At 38.1% G+C, this 15,667-nt stretch overlaps 1 protein-coding gene across 1 annotated transcript in view; it reads left to right on the forward strand.

The window, feature by feature from the left end:
- Positions 1-11,279: 11,279 nt before the first annotated feature.
- ITGA1 (integrin subunit alpha 1) overlaps positions 11,280-15,667 on the forward strand; it is an 80,679-nt gene continuing 76,291 nt past the window's right edge. The window contains exon 1 of the mRNA XM_054397907.1: positions 11,280-11,336. Coding sequence (XP_054253882.1) covers positions 11,309-11,336 — 28 coding nt within the window. The 5' untranslated portion in view covers positions 11,280-11,308. The remainder of the gene's footprint in view (positions 11,337-15,667) is intronic.

The raw sequence follows: 15,667 nt of genomic DNA on the forward strand, positions 1-15,667 counted from the left end.
AGAAGTCGAAAGGAAAGAATGTCCAGCAGATTTCCAATGCTTTTTCCATATCACAGCTGTCATGAGACTGTGCAGAGAGAAAATTAGAAAGGCCAAAGATGAAATGGAAATTAATTGGTTTCATCTGTTAAAGAAAACAGGAGATTCTTCTACAAGTATATCAGCAACAAATGAAGGACTAAGGAGAATTTCTGTCCTTTGTTGGATGCAGGGGGAACACAGTGGTCAAGGCTGAGGGACTCAGTACCTTCTTTGCTTCAGTCTTTACCAGTAAGACCAACTGGGCTGGAAAATTGGGATAGGGAGCACAGTGAAACTCCCTTAATCCACAGGGAGATGGTTAGTAACCTGTTGCACCACTTAGACAAACATCAGTCTATGGGGCCAGGTGGCATACATCTGAGGGTAATGAAAGAACTGGTGGAAGTGCTCATCAAGGTACTTTCCCTAATTACCAGCAGTCCTGGATAACCAGAGAGGTCCCATCTGATTGGCAGTGGTGACACCCATCTACAAGAAGTGCTCAGGAAACTACTGATGTCAGTACCAGGAAAGGTTACAGAGCAGATCATCTTGAGTGTCATTATGCACCATGTGCATTGCAAACAGGTGATCAAGCCCAGTCAGCATGTGTTCATGAAGGGCAGGTCCTGCTGATGAACCCAATCTCCTTCTACAACAAGATGATTTAGAATCATAGAATCAGTCAGGGTTGGAAGGGAGCACAAGGATCATCTAGTTCCAACCCCCCTGCCATAGGCAGGGACACCTCACACTAGATGAGGCTGGCCAGAGCCTCATCCAGCCTGGCCTTAAACACCTCCAGGGATGGGGCCTCAACCACCTCCCTGGACAACCCATTCCAGGCTCTCACCACTCTCATGGGGAAGAACTTCTTCCTCACATCCAGTCTGAATCTCCCCACTTCCAGCTTTATTCCATTCCCCCTAGTCCTATCACTACCTGATAGCCTACAACGTCCCTCCCCAGCTTTCTTGTAGGACCCTTCAGATACCGGAAGGCCACAATAAGGTCACTTCAGAGCCTTCTCTTCTCCAGAGTGAACAGCCCCAACTCTTTCAGTCTCTCCTCATAGGAGAGGTGCTCCAGCCCTCTGATCATCATGGTAGCTCTTCTCTGGACACATTCCAGCATGTCCATATCCCTCTTGTAATAGGGGCTCCAGAACTGGACACAGTACTCCAGGTGGGGTCTCACCAGAGCTGAGGAGAGGGGGAGAATCACCTCGTTGACCTGCTGGCCACACTTGATGACTTCGTGGATGAAGGAAAGGCTGTGAATGTTGTTTACCTGGATGTTAGTAAAGCATTTGACATTTATCTCCCACAGCATCCCCCTGGTGAAATTAGCTGTTCATGGGTTGGGTGGGTGGACACTTTGCTGGGCAAAAAACTGTCTAGGTGGCCTAAAGAGTGGTGGTGAGTGGAGCTAAATCCAGTTGTTGGCCAGTTACAGGTGCTGCTCCCCAGGACTCAGGGCTGTGGCAAGTCTGGTTTAATATATCTATCAATTATATGAATGAGGGGATTGAGTGTGCCTTCAGCAAGTTTGCACACAACACCAAATTCAGTGGGAGTGTTGACCTGAAGATAGGAAGGATTTGCAGAGGTATCCAGACAGGCTGGATCAATGGGCTGAGGTCAGCTGTATGAGGTTTAACAAGGCCAAATGCCAAGTCCTGCACTTGGACCAGAACAACCCCAGGCAATGATACACACCTGGTGGGGAGCAGCTGGAAAGCTACCCATCAAAGGACCTGGAAGTGTTGTTTGACTGCTGGCTGAACATGAGCCAGGTGTGTGCCCAGGTGACCAAGGCCAGCTACATCCCAGCCTACATCAGAAACAGTGAGTCCAGCAGCAGAAGGGAAGTGATCATGAACCTGTACTAAGCACTGGTGAGGCTGCACCTTGAATACTGTGTTCAGTTTTGGGCCCCTTGCTACAAAGACACTGAGGTGCTGGAGAATGCACAGAGAAGGGCAACGAAGCTGGTTAGAGGTTTGGAGAACGAGTCTTATAAGGCAGTGTTAGGTCAGCAATCAGACTTCATGATCTCAGAGGTATTTTCCAACCAAAAGAAATCTATGATTAAATGATACGTTTTATTCTTCTTCCTTATGCATTGTTTGGGTTGTATTTTACCCTTTCCCTAATAGGAGAGCTTCCTGCAAAATATGACTTCAATAATACCCAAGGTGATACTATCAGCCATCACAAAGATATGTGTAAACCATGGAGTTTGTCTCCTATGGTGACAAATCTTCCTTTGCCATCAACATGCAGAAAAGTTTGGTGCCTTCTATAGATGCACATCAAGCACATTTTAACTCTGACTTACCTTTCTGAAAATGCTTACTGGTATTCTTTGAATAAATCATGTCCAAAGTGATTTCTTTCTCTTTTCATGATTCTTTGAATAAGGCATCTCCACGTATGTATGATATGGGCCACAATGTAGCTGAAAGACCTTCTCCCTGTGAATGAACACATAATGAATGCTTGGCATTTACATGTGTTATATAGGTGGAAAACTAGAAATAGAAAACCTGTCTGCTACCTTCTATATAGTGTGTGCAACCCTTTCAGACCAGATGTGGACATTCTGTCCCTAATAAAGCCATCACCTGATTTGTCACAAGTTTTTTTTTAATCTAGAATTTATTTCTCAGGGTGGATTCAACTCTTCAGTTTATATACCTACAGTGTAGACTTCTGTATCTCAGCTATTGGCCAGTGTCTTACATACAATACAGTGAAAAGGGTGTTTCAGGTCATGAGTTATTTAATCCTTTTTAAACTTCTTACAGTACCACATCTTTCACACACTGGGAAACCATTTTTCTCTTCACTCAGAAAAGCTTAAAGTTACTTGTTCAGGTAAAGATATTTCCATTTACTCAGCTAAATTGTAGTCACAGGACTTAATTCAGCTGAAGGTAAACATAACCAGTACTGGTGAGTTCTTTGTGAAATACAAGTATCACCTATCAATGTAAAGTGTGTATTGATTTATAGCTGTATTTCCCTTCTTCAGGTATAATGGTCACAATTTTCCTCTTGCAACATTTTAACTGTCATTCCTAAGTAAACTTTGTCATTCAAACAAATTAATAAATAAAAACTAAACGGGATTATATGTCACAGAGAGTAAGAAGGATCCTTTCTGTTAGATGCTATGACTATGTAAGTGCTGTAAATGTTCAGACTCCATCTCTTAGGAACTCAATTTGCACAGCCATGACAGGAGACAATGTCAGATTTATTCACTGTCTGTTATGCGCATAACTGCTAATCAATTTCCTCAACTGTGGAACGCCAACAAACTAACACAGATTAAGTTAATGTTTACAGTTGTGGGGTTTGTGGTTGTTCTTTGTTGGTTTTGGAGGTTTTTTTGGGGTGGTTTTTGGTTTGGGTTAGGTTTTTGTGTTGTCGTGTTGTGTTTTGGGTTTTTTTTTATTTAGGAGAGAGGTGGATAAAAAACAGTTTGTGAACAGGAAAGTAGGTTGAGCTCATAATAAACACAGGTTTAATGATGTTCCTATTTATATCTTAGCTCTTCACTTCCTGCTATGTAAGATTATACTGCTTTGTCTTTTTCTTTACAGTTTTCCTTACAATTTGAATATATTTCAAACTTCTTTAAGACTCTTCTCTGTTGGAAAGGCAACAATTAATGGGTTAGACAGATTTAACACAAAAGAATTAAAATTTCTCTATTAAACTGGTGGAATTGTATTTAGTCTAATATTATACAAATGTATGTCATACTTTTGCTGACCTAAAGAGAATATTAAATCAGAACTTTCTGCTCTACAGTAGGCCAGAATAAACAACCATGATAATTCCCTTAGTCTGTGCACTCCGAAATAAAATTTTGGCCATCCCACTGGAAATACAATTCCTCCCTTTTGACAGGTTTTCTTACACATTTTTGTAAGGCTAGAGATTTGGAGAAAGTCAACAAAATATGCATTGAAACACACACAGTTAATTATTCTTGTAACATAAAATTAACAGCATCTGCAGACAATACGATATGCACAATATCAAATCAATATTGGATTATTTTAAAATTATATGCTGGATTTTGAATGCATAAAGAGAGTAAAAATCTGAGCATTTATAGGAATTTAAAAGCCTTCCTTCCCCATCAAAATAGTATCTGAAGTCCAGAAAGTTAAAAAAAAAAGAGCCCTGTAAACATTCTAATATAATGTATCAAAAAGTGGTAAAACAAATTATAAGAAGTTTTATTATATAACATTATCATTACAGTCTTGCATTATTACATATCTCTCATCATTATACTATTCGCTCTAATTTTATTTCTACTAAATGCATGAATTTATTATCAAACCAATTCACAAAACAATTCAATTTGCCAATCAAGCTCTGTATATAAACAAATTTTGGAAAGGCCAGAAGATTAAAAAAAAATCAGAATGCTCTGGACATTAATTCATAGCTTTATTGGTTCACAAAAAGCACTTACAGATAGCACGTGCAAAATTTCAAATAGGAAACTACGTTTCATTAATTGGAAAGTTCAGTCTTTTTAGAAAATCTTACCATGTACCTACACTGCTATAATATACCTAGTTGCATAAATTCCTTTGGCATTGTACATATAACTAACGACTATAAAACAATCTGTAGTTTGGCCAGCTATAAATCCTGTGACTCCTCAGTGGTCTCTTCTGCATAATTTTGTATTTCACACATGAAACACAACATTGATTCGGCTTGTTTGCCACAGCGGCAGCTGAAATGGCTGTCTTAAATGAGATACTGTGGCACAGCACAGCAGTGTGGTGATGCCTCGGCTCTAAATTCTCTTCTTTCTGCACCTTTCCTCGTCTTTCTACTTATGAGTCTCCATGCTGTCCTCAGTATTAGCCAGCTACACGGCTGAAACACACTGGTATAGCTAGTTTAAATGTAACTATAAAACTAGCCTTAAAATAATTCCATGTGTGTGTATATGAGTCACAGCAACAGGTATAGACAGTAGACAGACCTACTCAGCTGCAGGTTAAAAGGTGCTTTTCATCCCATGTAATTTAGATTTGTTCAAGTTTACCACACTGTTTTCATCCTTCTTCACAAAGCATCTGAAACACTTCACGTGAACAAGACTGTATCTCCATCCTGCCACAGGCCTTACTTTCCTAATCAGTATAGTTCGTCTAGCACCTTGGATCTACTTAGATTGTAAAGAGCTATGTAACTCAGCCTGTACCAGTATAAAGGCTCATTGCAGCAGCTTCCAGAGTTACTGTGCTGCTACCCATTTCTGGTGTGAGGAAACCTTCATTCTCCAGTACACATTTTCAACAAAATGCTAGCCAGTTATGTAAATGTCTGGTGTTTTTGACATGACTGAGAGACTGGAGATGCTTTTAAAAAGCCTTTTGATGTGAAAAAAAGAACACCTACTTAAACCCCTGACCCTCCAGCTAAGTGCTTAATTAGTCTACTAATAAATTTATGTACATTACCCTTTCTGTCAGCTGTCCACTGTTTCTATATAATTCACATGCAGAGGTTTCCAGACTCTGGCCTGAAGCAACACCTATCTGTGTGTGTCTTGCACTGGAATACCAAGTGTTGAATAAATCTTGGATTTCAGACTCAATCATGTTTGGTAATCATCTTACTTTTGGAAAATCCAATACAGGATAATAAAATTCCATGTAGGCCTCCATATGAAACTCAGGACTGTCGTCTTACCACAGTGACCTAGTGATCAAGACTGAAGGATCACAGATCACAAAAAGAAATAATTCCCATGGACAGGCAGGTGGAGCAGGGGGATTTAGAGTATAAGTAAAAATTACTGTAACACTCCTGAAAGAATTACTGCAATCTAGAGAAATGGGAAACCCAGAAGGAATCTTGTTTGCAACATCCAGTAAAAAAGTAGCAATATCTTGATCATTAAAAATCATACAGTTTAAAAAAAAAAAAGGTAGTCATCACAAAAGCTGAGGTTTCTCTACTACAGGGATATTTTTCTTGTTTGTTCTGAGTGTTCATTTCATTTAATGTATGCCATGAAACACACATTGGTATCATGACCAGACTCATGTTCCTGCAAAAACCAAGATTTTTTTTTTCATGATCATGAAGATTAAAGGTAAACCTGAACCAGTGATCTATATTGAAATGTTGATTTTGCGAAATAATAGAAATGAAATAGGTAAGTATTTTTGTATACGTAGAACAGAAAGAAAAAAACCTGAGATTTTTCACCATAACTAGTGCAGTCACAGCTACCCTTTTCTGTAACCGAACTGTAATAAGTAATTATATTATGCAAACTAGCTGTGAAGGCAATGAATGCAGTGCAATGCAATGCAATACAATGTAAAACTGCAGTGTATGCAATTATTTTGAGAATTTATTGTCATCTATTAGCCTCCCTTCACAGCACACTCTTAGTAAGTTATTCTTCTATACAGTTTCATAATTGAAATTCATCTGAATAATAAATAATACTGGTTATGCAACATATTATGTGGGGGGGAAGAACACTTATTGTTAAGAAGCTATAATAAAAAGAAGTGTGGGTGGAGTGCAGAAAGCCCAAGGTAATAATAACAATCAATTAAGTCTATGCCCCTAAATTCTGGCCTCCTTTCAAGTAACTTAATTTGTATAATGGAGTAGAACTAATGCACTGACAGACCAAGATTAGCTTGGATATCATACATATACTTTGTCAAAAACCTTATGAATGTATTGCAATTTCTAGTTCAGCCCCTTGGCTTTGTACAGTAAAACATGAATTTGTTTCTTTACTTTGCCATCGTGTTAAGTTACCAATTACATTCCACTCAGATTCCATGCTTTAGCTCTAATGACTTCAGTGCTTCAGAAAAAGTGCTTCAGCACTTCAGAAAGCTGAAATAGTGATGTCAGAGAAATCAGTATCTCATTCAAGTTGAATAGCTAAATCAGATTGTGTTTCTGTAGCCTTATTTGTAGAATGTACTTTGAAGAGATATATTTTGTTGATATATTAAATATATAAATAGATAAGTAAATAAACAAGCAGATAATCTCTGTTGCAGAAGAAAATTGTGAATCAGGTTTTAAACTGACTCAAATAAAATAGAAATTGCATAAGGAATAATTTTTTAAAATTGCAGTATCACCTGCAAGAAATGTCAGTCCTACAATAATACAAAAATCCTTCCCTGTGACTGTAAAATACAATCATAAAATAAAGAGATTGGTGAAACATTTATAACAATAAATGATGCCATACAAGCTCATCTCTTCCTGGTTTTTCTGTATTTTTGCTATACAGGGAGTTTTATCTTTATAAATTTAGGATGAATATTGAAAAATATGCACCTGAGAAAACACAGAAAGAAAAGTAGCAAGACTGAGCATATGAGAGATACTTTAATCAGGAAAATCAGAAGGAAAATCAGAGTATTTTATTTCAGTGAGCATACAATTGTGTACTAAATTGGCTCACAGCTTCTGTATGACTGTATATCATTCCAAACAGACTAATGAAGAAGACATAAAAGAGATTGCAAGGAACAAATTTAACACAGAAGGGCATTTTCCATAACTTTTCTTACCAACATGAATTAAACTATCACAAGTTGCAAAACAAAATTTTTATTAAGATCCCATTGCACAGTAAAAAGGATTTTTGGCACGTTTGTACCACTGGTTAAAACATACAGAGTAGAAGCAAGGGCATTCTCCAAGAATATCAAGTATCAGCTAAAAGCTGAGTTGTAAAACATGAAAAGATTTATGCATAGAGTATTGCTGGAACCATACCAAATCCTAAAGGGTCTTAGTTCTGGTACTTGAAGAAGGAGACCTTGAATATCTCAGACATAATAAAAATATGACTAGAGCCCCACAAGTTCTGCCAAGTGAATTCTAGCATGGTCCTAGAATCAGATAGGGAAAAATGGAGACAATGAAAATGAACAGCAGAGTTCATATACAATCAAGGTGAAGGACATCTTGGAGACTGTGAATAAGCAAGTGTAAGAAAAAATGTACACATAAATTATCACTAATCTACAGTATAATGTAAACCATCAAAGACTATAATAAGAGCTTTTAATGATAAATCTTCAATCAGAAGTTACAGGAGCAAGCTCAGTAGTACTCTGAGGCAGTGTATAATACAGTGTAACAATACAAGTGAACATTGCAGAAATATCTTACGTCTACCTTATAATTATTGATGTTGTAGTACTATTCTTTTAATGGAAGTAATCTAGCCATGCTGTGGCATTTGAAAGTCTTACATTACTCATTGCTGTCTTTTGCTTCAGGTTAGAGTTCCTTTATAACCTAACAATCAAAATAATTTAAAATTGCTCATATCCTCTGCAAGACTGGAAGAATAAATTTTCACGGAAAATTAGTTCTATGTACGTTATAGTCATATTATTTACAAGACAGCCTGCCCTTGCAACTATTGGAAAAGCTTGGTTCCTGTTCCTTCACCCTTCACCTTTGGGATAGAACACATTTCCACTGTTTTTTTCAGGAATAACACCCTCTTGAAGGGAGAATTGTGTTTTCCTTGTATTTTTAATATTTGTTGCCAAAGTGTGATCTTTTAAAGCTTTTAAATTAATCTTTAATCACAAATACTTTTATCAGATTCTGTGAAGCTACTAATGCACTTATTCCATACTGTGCCTGATAAAATACTTTGCTGAAACTGAATTGGGACATAACATACAAAATGAAAAATCATGTTTAATTTATATAATTGGGAAAAATAATTAAAATCCTTACTCAGCATTATGTGACTGCTTTAGAAAGGCATAAAAGGAAATGCAAAACAGTGATATTATTTAAACTCATTTATCTATCATTATCCATTGAAACTAATAATATTTATTACACACATATTGAAATTATCTAATATCTTAATGCCTTCTGGACCTGAGCACACATCATCTAGAGATTGCTGCTTAAAATACATGTGCTCTTTACTACTTACATATAAACTTTTAAGCTTCAAGAACAGTGTTTACTAACATGTTCTGAACAGTTGCCAGAATGACTGCACCTAAAGCAATAAATTCTGTGAAAAGATGCACATAGAATGTGTGCAAATTAATAAGAAATGCTAGCTCAGTTATTTTTTTTTCTGTCTTTCTTTTGATGTTGCCTAATGCAAGATGCACAGGACACCATCACAAAAAGAAATCAATAAATAATAATACCAATAATGATTTGGAAGAAATTAGGAATAACCGTACATGAGGAATGTTTCTCTATATACTCAAGAAGTCTTATTTTCCAACATGGTGTACAATCCCAACATATGTAGCAAATATCCCATATACTTCAAAGAGGTTTGAACTGATTATTTAAATCCGTATGAAAGTCCTTAGTTTCCATTTCAATAGGTTTGAACTGATTATTTAAATCTGTATGAAAGTCCTTAGTTTCCATTTCTTCCTCTAGTGTAGTTAATTGTCAATTATCATGGAAAGAAATCCTTCATTACGAACTGAAAACAAGGTCAACTCCTCCACATGCATTTATTTGAAGTATACTGACAGAAGGGGAAAACACAGATTGGGGGTTGGCGTGTTTGCCTTTTTTTTTTTTAAGAAAATAAAAAACAACCCATGACAAGAAGTTATTGCCACCTTTGAAACTGGGGTAAAATTGGCAGTAGTAATACAACTCCTCGGGGGGGGGGGGGAGGAAAGAAATAACAGCTTATAACAGCTTCTTCCCAAATCTCAGTGTTCCTTTAATTTGAATGCCATTTTTGTTCCCTTTAATTTTATCCATAAAACCCTTAACAAGAAAAATGTGCCTAGTCTGTTAAACTGATACCAACAGAGTTCATTCAGCAAATCCTCATACAGCAAAAGTTGCACATGTACTTAATTTCATAAACTTTGAGCAATCCCATTCTGGCAATTTAAATTTATTTTATAATGTGTAAAGAGTAACATATGCATGAATTGTTACTGAATTATGACCTGTGCTTTTAAGCCCAGCTTCAAAACTATGTGCTGTTTTCTACAATTTCCACAGATCTACAAGTAAAGGTACAAAGTGTTTGCATAAAAGTAAGAGGGAAGATGCATTTAACTACTACAGTAATGATTAACAGCTGTAGTTCATTAGCCTGAGAAGAACTTAGAAAAATTCCACTAACTTCTACTTAGTCACCAAATTCTTTGCTCCAATTCAAAGAAAAACTCCTTACAGAGTTTTTTGACATCTCATTTTCTTGCTTGAGGTACCACTCTTGTTTTATGAACAACAAAATGATCTTTCACTAGGTCCATTGTGAGGACTCACACTGCTGAAGGGATGTTACTCCACCTGAGCATCAATCTGATAAACACAAACAGTCCTACAATAAGCTCTTTTATTGTTAAATGAACCCTGAAAATTCCTACTCACAGGCCTGAATCTGGCTGATTATTTACCTTTGCGATTTAGTTAGTTATTTACTAGTGAAGTCCTTCAGGGGGCAGGGGAAGAGGGGGCGGGATGCCACGCAAATGTAAATGAGGGCAAAAGCAGTCGTCTGGGCAAAAGCAGTCGTCTGGTATTTCCTCAGTGCTGCAAAGCCGAGGCAGACGCAAACACTTAGATAAAACGGTCCAGGGTCTTCAGAGTTAGTGCATCCCCAAAGCCGCTGAGAATGGGGAGGGGGCGGCTGGCTTCCTTCTACCGGCAAACGTGTGGCCATAGAGTGTGTTTATAAGGGGTAACGTATGAGAAATCAAGTCTCCACTAACTAAACACACACCCTACCTCAACGACGTGTTTCTCCTGATGAGAAGGTGGCTGGGGAGCACGCCTAGCTCTCGCCTGCCCCACTTGGGGGGTGGGGGGGGGGCTGGCCGGCAGGAGACTCATTCATTAATTATGAGCGGGCAGATGTCCCTTTAAGGTCTGCTGTGCTCTCCGAGGGCCGTAGCCGAAGGCTTGGAGGGGAGAGGTTTGGCTTTATTTGTACATCTTAGTGCTGGCTAGTTCTACGGGGAGGTTTCTAAAGCTCAGAGGTCTTTGGAGGGTAGGTAGGAGGAAAGTTGCGTGCGGGGGGAGGAAGCTAAATTCTTCTTAATGCGAAGACACAACGTAAAGACTGAATAACAAACAGGAAATGCCTAACTCGGCTACAGGGCGGACGGGCGGTGCAGAGCGCTGAGTTCCACTCGCCGCGCAGCACCGCCGGGCGCGCCGGCGGCAGGACCCCTCCCGCCACCCCGGCTCCCAGCCCCGGCTCTCGGCCCCGGGCTCGCCGGAGCCCAAGTATGGCTGCCTCCTACTGGATGCTGACAGGTGAGGAAAGCTCCTTTTCTGTCTTGCTGTGAAGACCCAGGTTCCGAAAGCAGCTCTGCTGCTTGCGGGAGGGAGGTGAAGCTATTGGCGGTTGGCACCGCAGCACCGCGTTCCCCCTTCTCAATCCCTCCACCCGCCTCTGCTCCAGGAATGCCCTGCCCGGAGCTGCCCTCCAGCTGAGTCCATGAAGGACTTCCTCAGTTAGCTTCTCTCTGGGAACTTAAATCCTTAAACCAGTCTTAGAACGCAGTGGGTGGTGGGGTGGGCTGCGAGGTGAGGATGACTGAGTGAGAGGAAATAGTGTAATTGAAGATGACTTGGGGAAAGAGACGGCTTTCCTTTTTTCCCTTTGGCTTTCAGATGTTCTCAGTGGTAAAAGAGGAAGTGAGGAAGTGGTTAAATGCACTCTACTAACTTCACAAAGATGAGTTCATCCGGAGATGGAATATGTAATGCTCCCTTTAGGGTTTAATTTATTATTAGGGATTTAATTGCTCTTTTAGAAAATCAAATACAGCAAGTAACAATCCCCCTAGCTAGTCAGTCGGTAGTAACATTTTGGTTTTGAAACCAGGGGAAACTAAGAAGTGGGAAAGAGGCTAAAGCAATACTGGCATTCATACGCTTGCAAACTTTGACACTAAACTCCCCAGCAGCTTTTGAGCTGGCAAATACCACATAGAGAACCTGTGTCAGTACATAGGAAAGCAATTAATTTCATAAGAATCATTGAAATGCAGGCAGCAGCAAGTGGGGAAAAGGCAATGCTAGAGATTTTCCCTGTTTGCTTATTGTGCAAGAAAGAATAAACACAGGAAAATGTGAAAATCTAAATGTAGTACTTTAGTGTGCCATATCCTTGTTCATGGATGTCTTCACTACTTTTATTAAACAGTGAAAACTGGCTTTCATTGGTACTCCTTCACAGAAGGAGGCTTGTAAAGTAGCAACAATTTAGTGCACCATAGCTTCCCCTCAGAATTACAAAGTTGCCACTGATATTGCTGACAGATAATTCTCAAGGTTTATTGTCAGACAGGAAAACATCTCAAGGGTGGGTCCCATCCAGATCTGTCAGGGGCTTAAGAGTTTTTTTGCTTGGTTGGGTTTGTTGCTTTATTTTACATTGGTGTGAAATGCAACACATTTAGAAATAAGAGGGGGCATTACAGATACAAGGAATGGGATTCGAATTGACTCAGAGATAAATAAGAGAAGTTGTCCTCCATAAGCATGACAAATGTCATAAATATAAGGACAATGAGTTTTAGAATTACTGTTGAATAAAAAATAAATGCTAATAATGAATTATGTACTCCTCTTTCTAAAAAAAAAAAAATCTGGTATGCACCAAAAGACAAAACCAATCTAGAATAAAGGAGGTGCATAGAGGTGTATGTATATGTATAGATTTCTCTTATATTTTTTTAAATTTAATTTGGTGTTGGTGAGACCTCTGAGAACTTGAGTTCAACAGAAGCAAACAAACAGGCAGAAGTGAACAGAAAAACGACAAGCCTGATAAGGGCTGAGGAAAATGACCTACAAAGAAAACCAGAATGGATTAGGTTTGTTTATCTCAGAGAGTGATAACTAAGGCCGAAGTGTTGAACATTTCAAATATATATTTCTAGTAAGAATATTTTTCAAAATACCAAGGTTTTCTTTGTTTTGTTAGAGCACTTGGTCATGACTTTCTGTATCTCATATGTTGGTTTATAAAGAGATTGATGAATAGTTGATTTTCCATGTCCAACAGAGGACAAGCAGAAATCAGTGTAACTTGCTGTGCAGAAAACTTAGAATATATTTAAATCTTTCTTACTCTTGAGGTAATGAATAGCTTAAAAACACTACAAAAAACTCCATTCCTGAATAATCTTCTTCACTGAAAGCTTTGATGAAGTTTGATAGTTGAGGTTTGCCTCGTCTGGACTCAGTGTAAGGACTAGAGAGCTGATGAAAGTTTCTCCAGCCTTACATTTCAACAGAGGAGGAAGAAAGAAATTGGGCCAAAGGGTTCCATCACTTTTTAATGCTTCTTCACTTAGTTGTATGCATAGACTCCCTCCTGGAATTCCGTCCTCATTCATGATAAACTTCTTGGTAGTACTGATTAAGAGAATCCATCTTTAAACTAGAAAAGGCCAGTAATTATAAAGTCAGCACTATGTATGCAGAAAGTGAACTCACCAGAGCCTGCAAAGGCAGGACAGACACAGAATAAATGAAAGCAAGAAAAAAAACCCACATTTTCCCCAGTTTCTCCCTCCATCTTTTATCATTTATGTTCCATTGCTTTTGCAACAATAATGTCCAACATCTCTTGACAGATTTCTCCTTGTATTTGAGATTCTTCTCCATTACTTTTTCTTGTCCAGGACCTGAGCATGTTTGCATGAACTCTTGTTAAGTTGCCAATAATATGAGGTAAAGGGGGTTTCCTATAAACAAGACCTCTCCTTGTCTAAAATCTGAACAAAACTGCTGCAATTATTCGTACCTAAAAAAATGTCTTTTTAAAAAAGAATAAATGGCAAGAACTGTCCAACTTAATGGACTAGAAGAGATCATGCAGTTTTGAACTTCTTGTTAAAACTGTATGTAGATTTAAAAGTATTAACTTGTTTTGGCTCTTCTGCTTCCAAATTCATCTCTCTCCCTGCCATTAACAAAATTAGTATGAACTTACTAACTTACAGTTACATAGCTCTTAAACTTTTGGAAATGTTTTTCTTCTACTTATCATCCTTTGACATGTTCAAATAAATAACAATACTCAGGAATCACAGGTAGATCATGTACATTTACAGTTGCCACTCAATACTTGTGGATCACTGGTCATTACAGTGTAAAATCTCTTTTCTTTTTTTTTGTTGTTGTTGTTGTTGAGAAAGGATTTCAGCATTTTTCAAAATGTTTCTGCAAGAGTCAATTTAATGACTTGACTAGCAACTTTGTTTCAAGGTTGTTGTTCTTTGTGTTGGGATAGGTTTTCTTGTTTGTGTTTGGTTTTATTAAACACAGCAAGTTATCTGCTTGCATTACCTGAATGTTTATTTTCTACTGGATGGTACTGAGTGCCAATTTGCAACAACCTATATCGCATCTCCAGGGATGTGAGGCTGCTTGTAAGTGTTACACTGGAACTAACAAGCAGAGAGAAGTTTGTAAATATACAGCAGGAAAAGAAGGGGGGAAAAAAAAAAGAAAAAAAAATAACATGGAAGGTAAATATGTACTACAGCTAATTTTTCCTCCAAAAATAGCATGAGGTCCACCCTGCCATTATATAGTCACAAAGAATGTAAAGAAGAAAATACACCATAAACTCACCATGTAGCATTTACATAGATAGGTCAAAAGAATTCCTAAAAAAAAAAGCTGAATGCACACTTTCTGCCTAAACCACAAAGCATTAGGACAAAATCATGAGCATGTACAAGCCCAAATTAAACATTTATATGTGTGCTTATGTTATAGTCCCTTGGGTGGTCCAGCTTCCTTCTGTGAAATTATTCATGCTAACTGAGTTAAGCATGTGTACTCACAGGAAGAAAGTTTGAGGTCTCATAAGTAAGTCCCATTATGTAATATCTGATAAAGTTGTTTTTCCATCAGTATTAAGCTTGGAGACAAGGAATGCACAATACCAGGCCAGATCTGAGTTCAGCGTCCTGTCACAGTAACTGATTAGTGCTAGCTACCTGGGAGAAATTTATTATGTGCAACTGTAATGGAAAATATCAGATTATTTTTGTGCATGGTACCCTTGCATTTCATTAAATCCTTAACTTCAAAGCCTTTCCAAGTCAGTAAATTCCATAATCTATAGTGTGGTTTTTGGTTGTTTTGGGGGTGTCAGTTTGGGGGTTTGGTAGGTTTTTTTTTATTAAAACAGGAAATAACTATGAGAAACCAGAAGCTCTCTTTAACCTTTTAACACTTCCCATTTCCCATTTTCATCTCTATGAAGATGTGTTCTTGCTTTTCAATTATCAGACTGAGTGGGAAGACATTCCAAACTTACAGTATCTGTTCCAGCTGCCCTGACATACTCATCATAGCACATTAGTTTTCCCACTTTCTCAAATATTTGCAATTTTGAATCATCCTTCATATAAGCATTTCTTCTGTTCGTCATTCTTTTTCTCATTCTAAATTTGCAACGTTCATTCTGAAATGGGTCAGTGTCATGTATGATTTCAAAATAAGCTGTAATACTTGCATAATGACTTTTTTATTTTTGTACAAAAATATTATTTCTGGCTTGTTAAATCTGTCTCAGCTGCAAATTGAGCTGTGTGGTGTTCAGGTCGCTTTCCCATGAA

Source organism: Indicator indicator, chromosome Z (genome assembly GCF_027791375.1).
Source record: "Indicator indicator isolate 239-I01 chromosome Z, UM_Iind_1.1, whole genome shotgun sequence".
In the NCBI taxonomy this organism is placed as follows: domain Eukaryota; kingdom Metazoa; phylum Chordata; class Aves; order Piciformes; family Indicatoridae; genus Indicator; species Indicator indicator.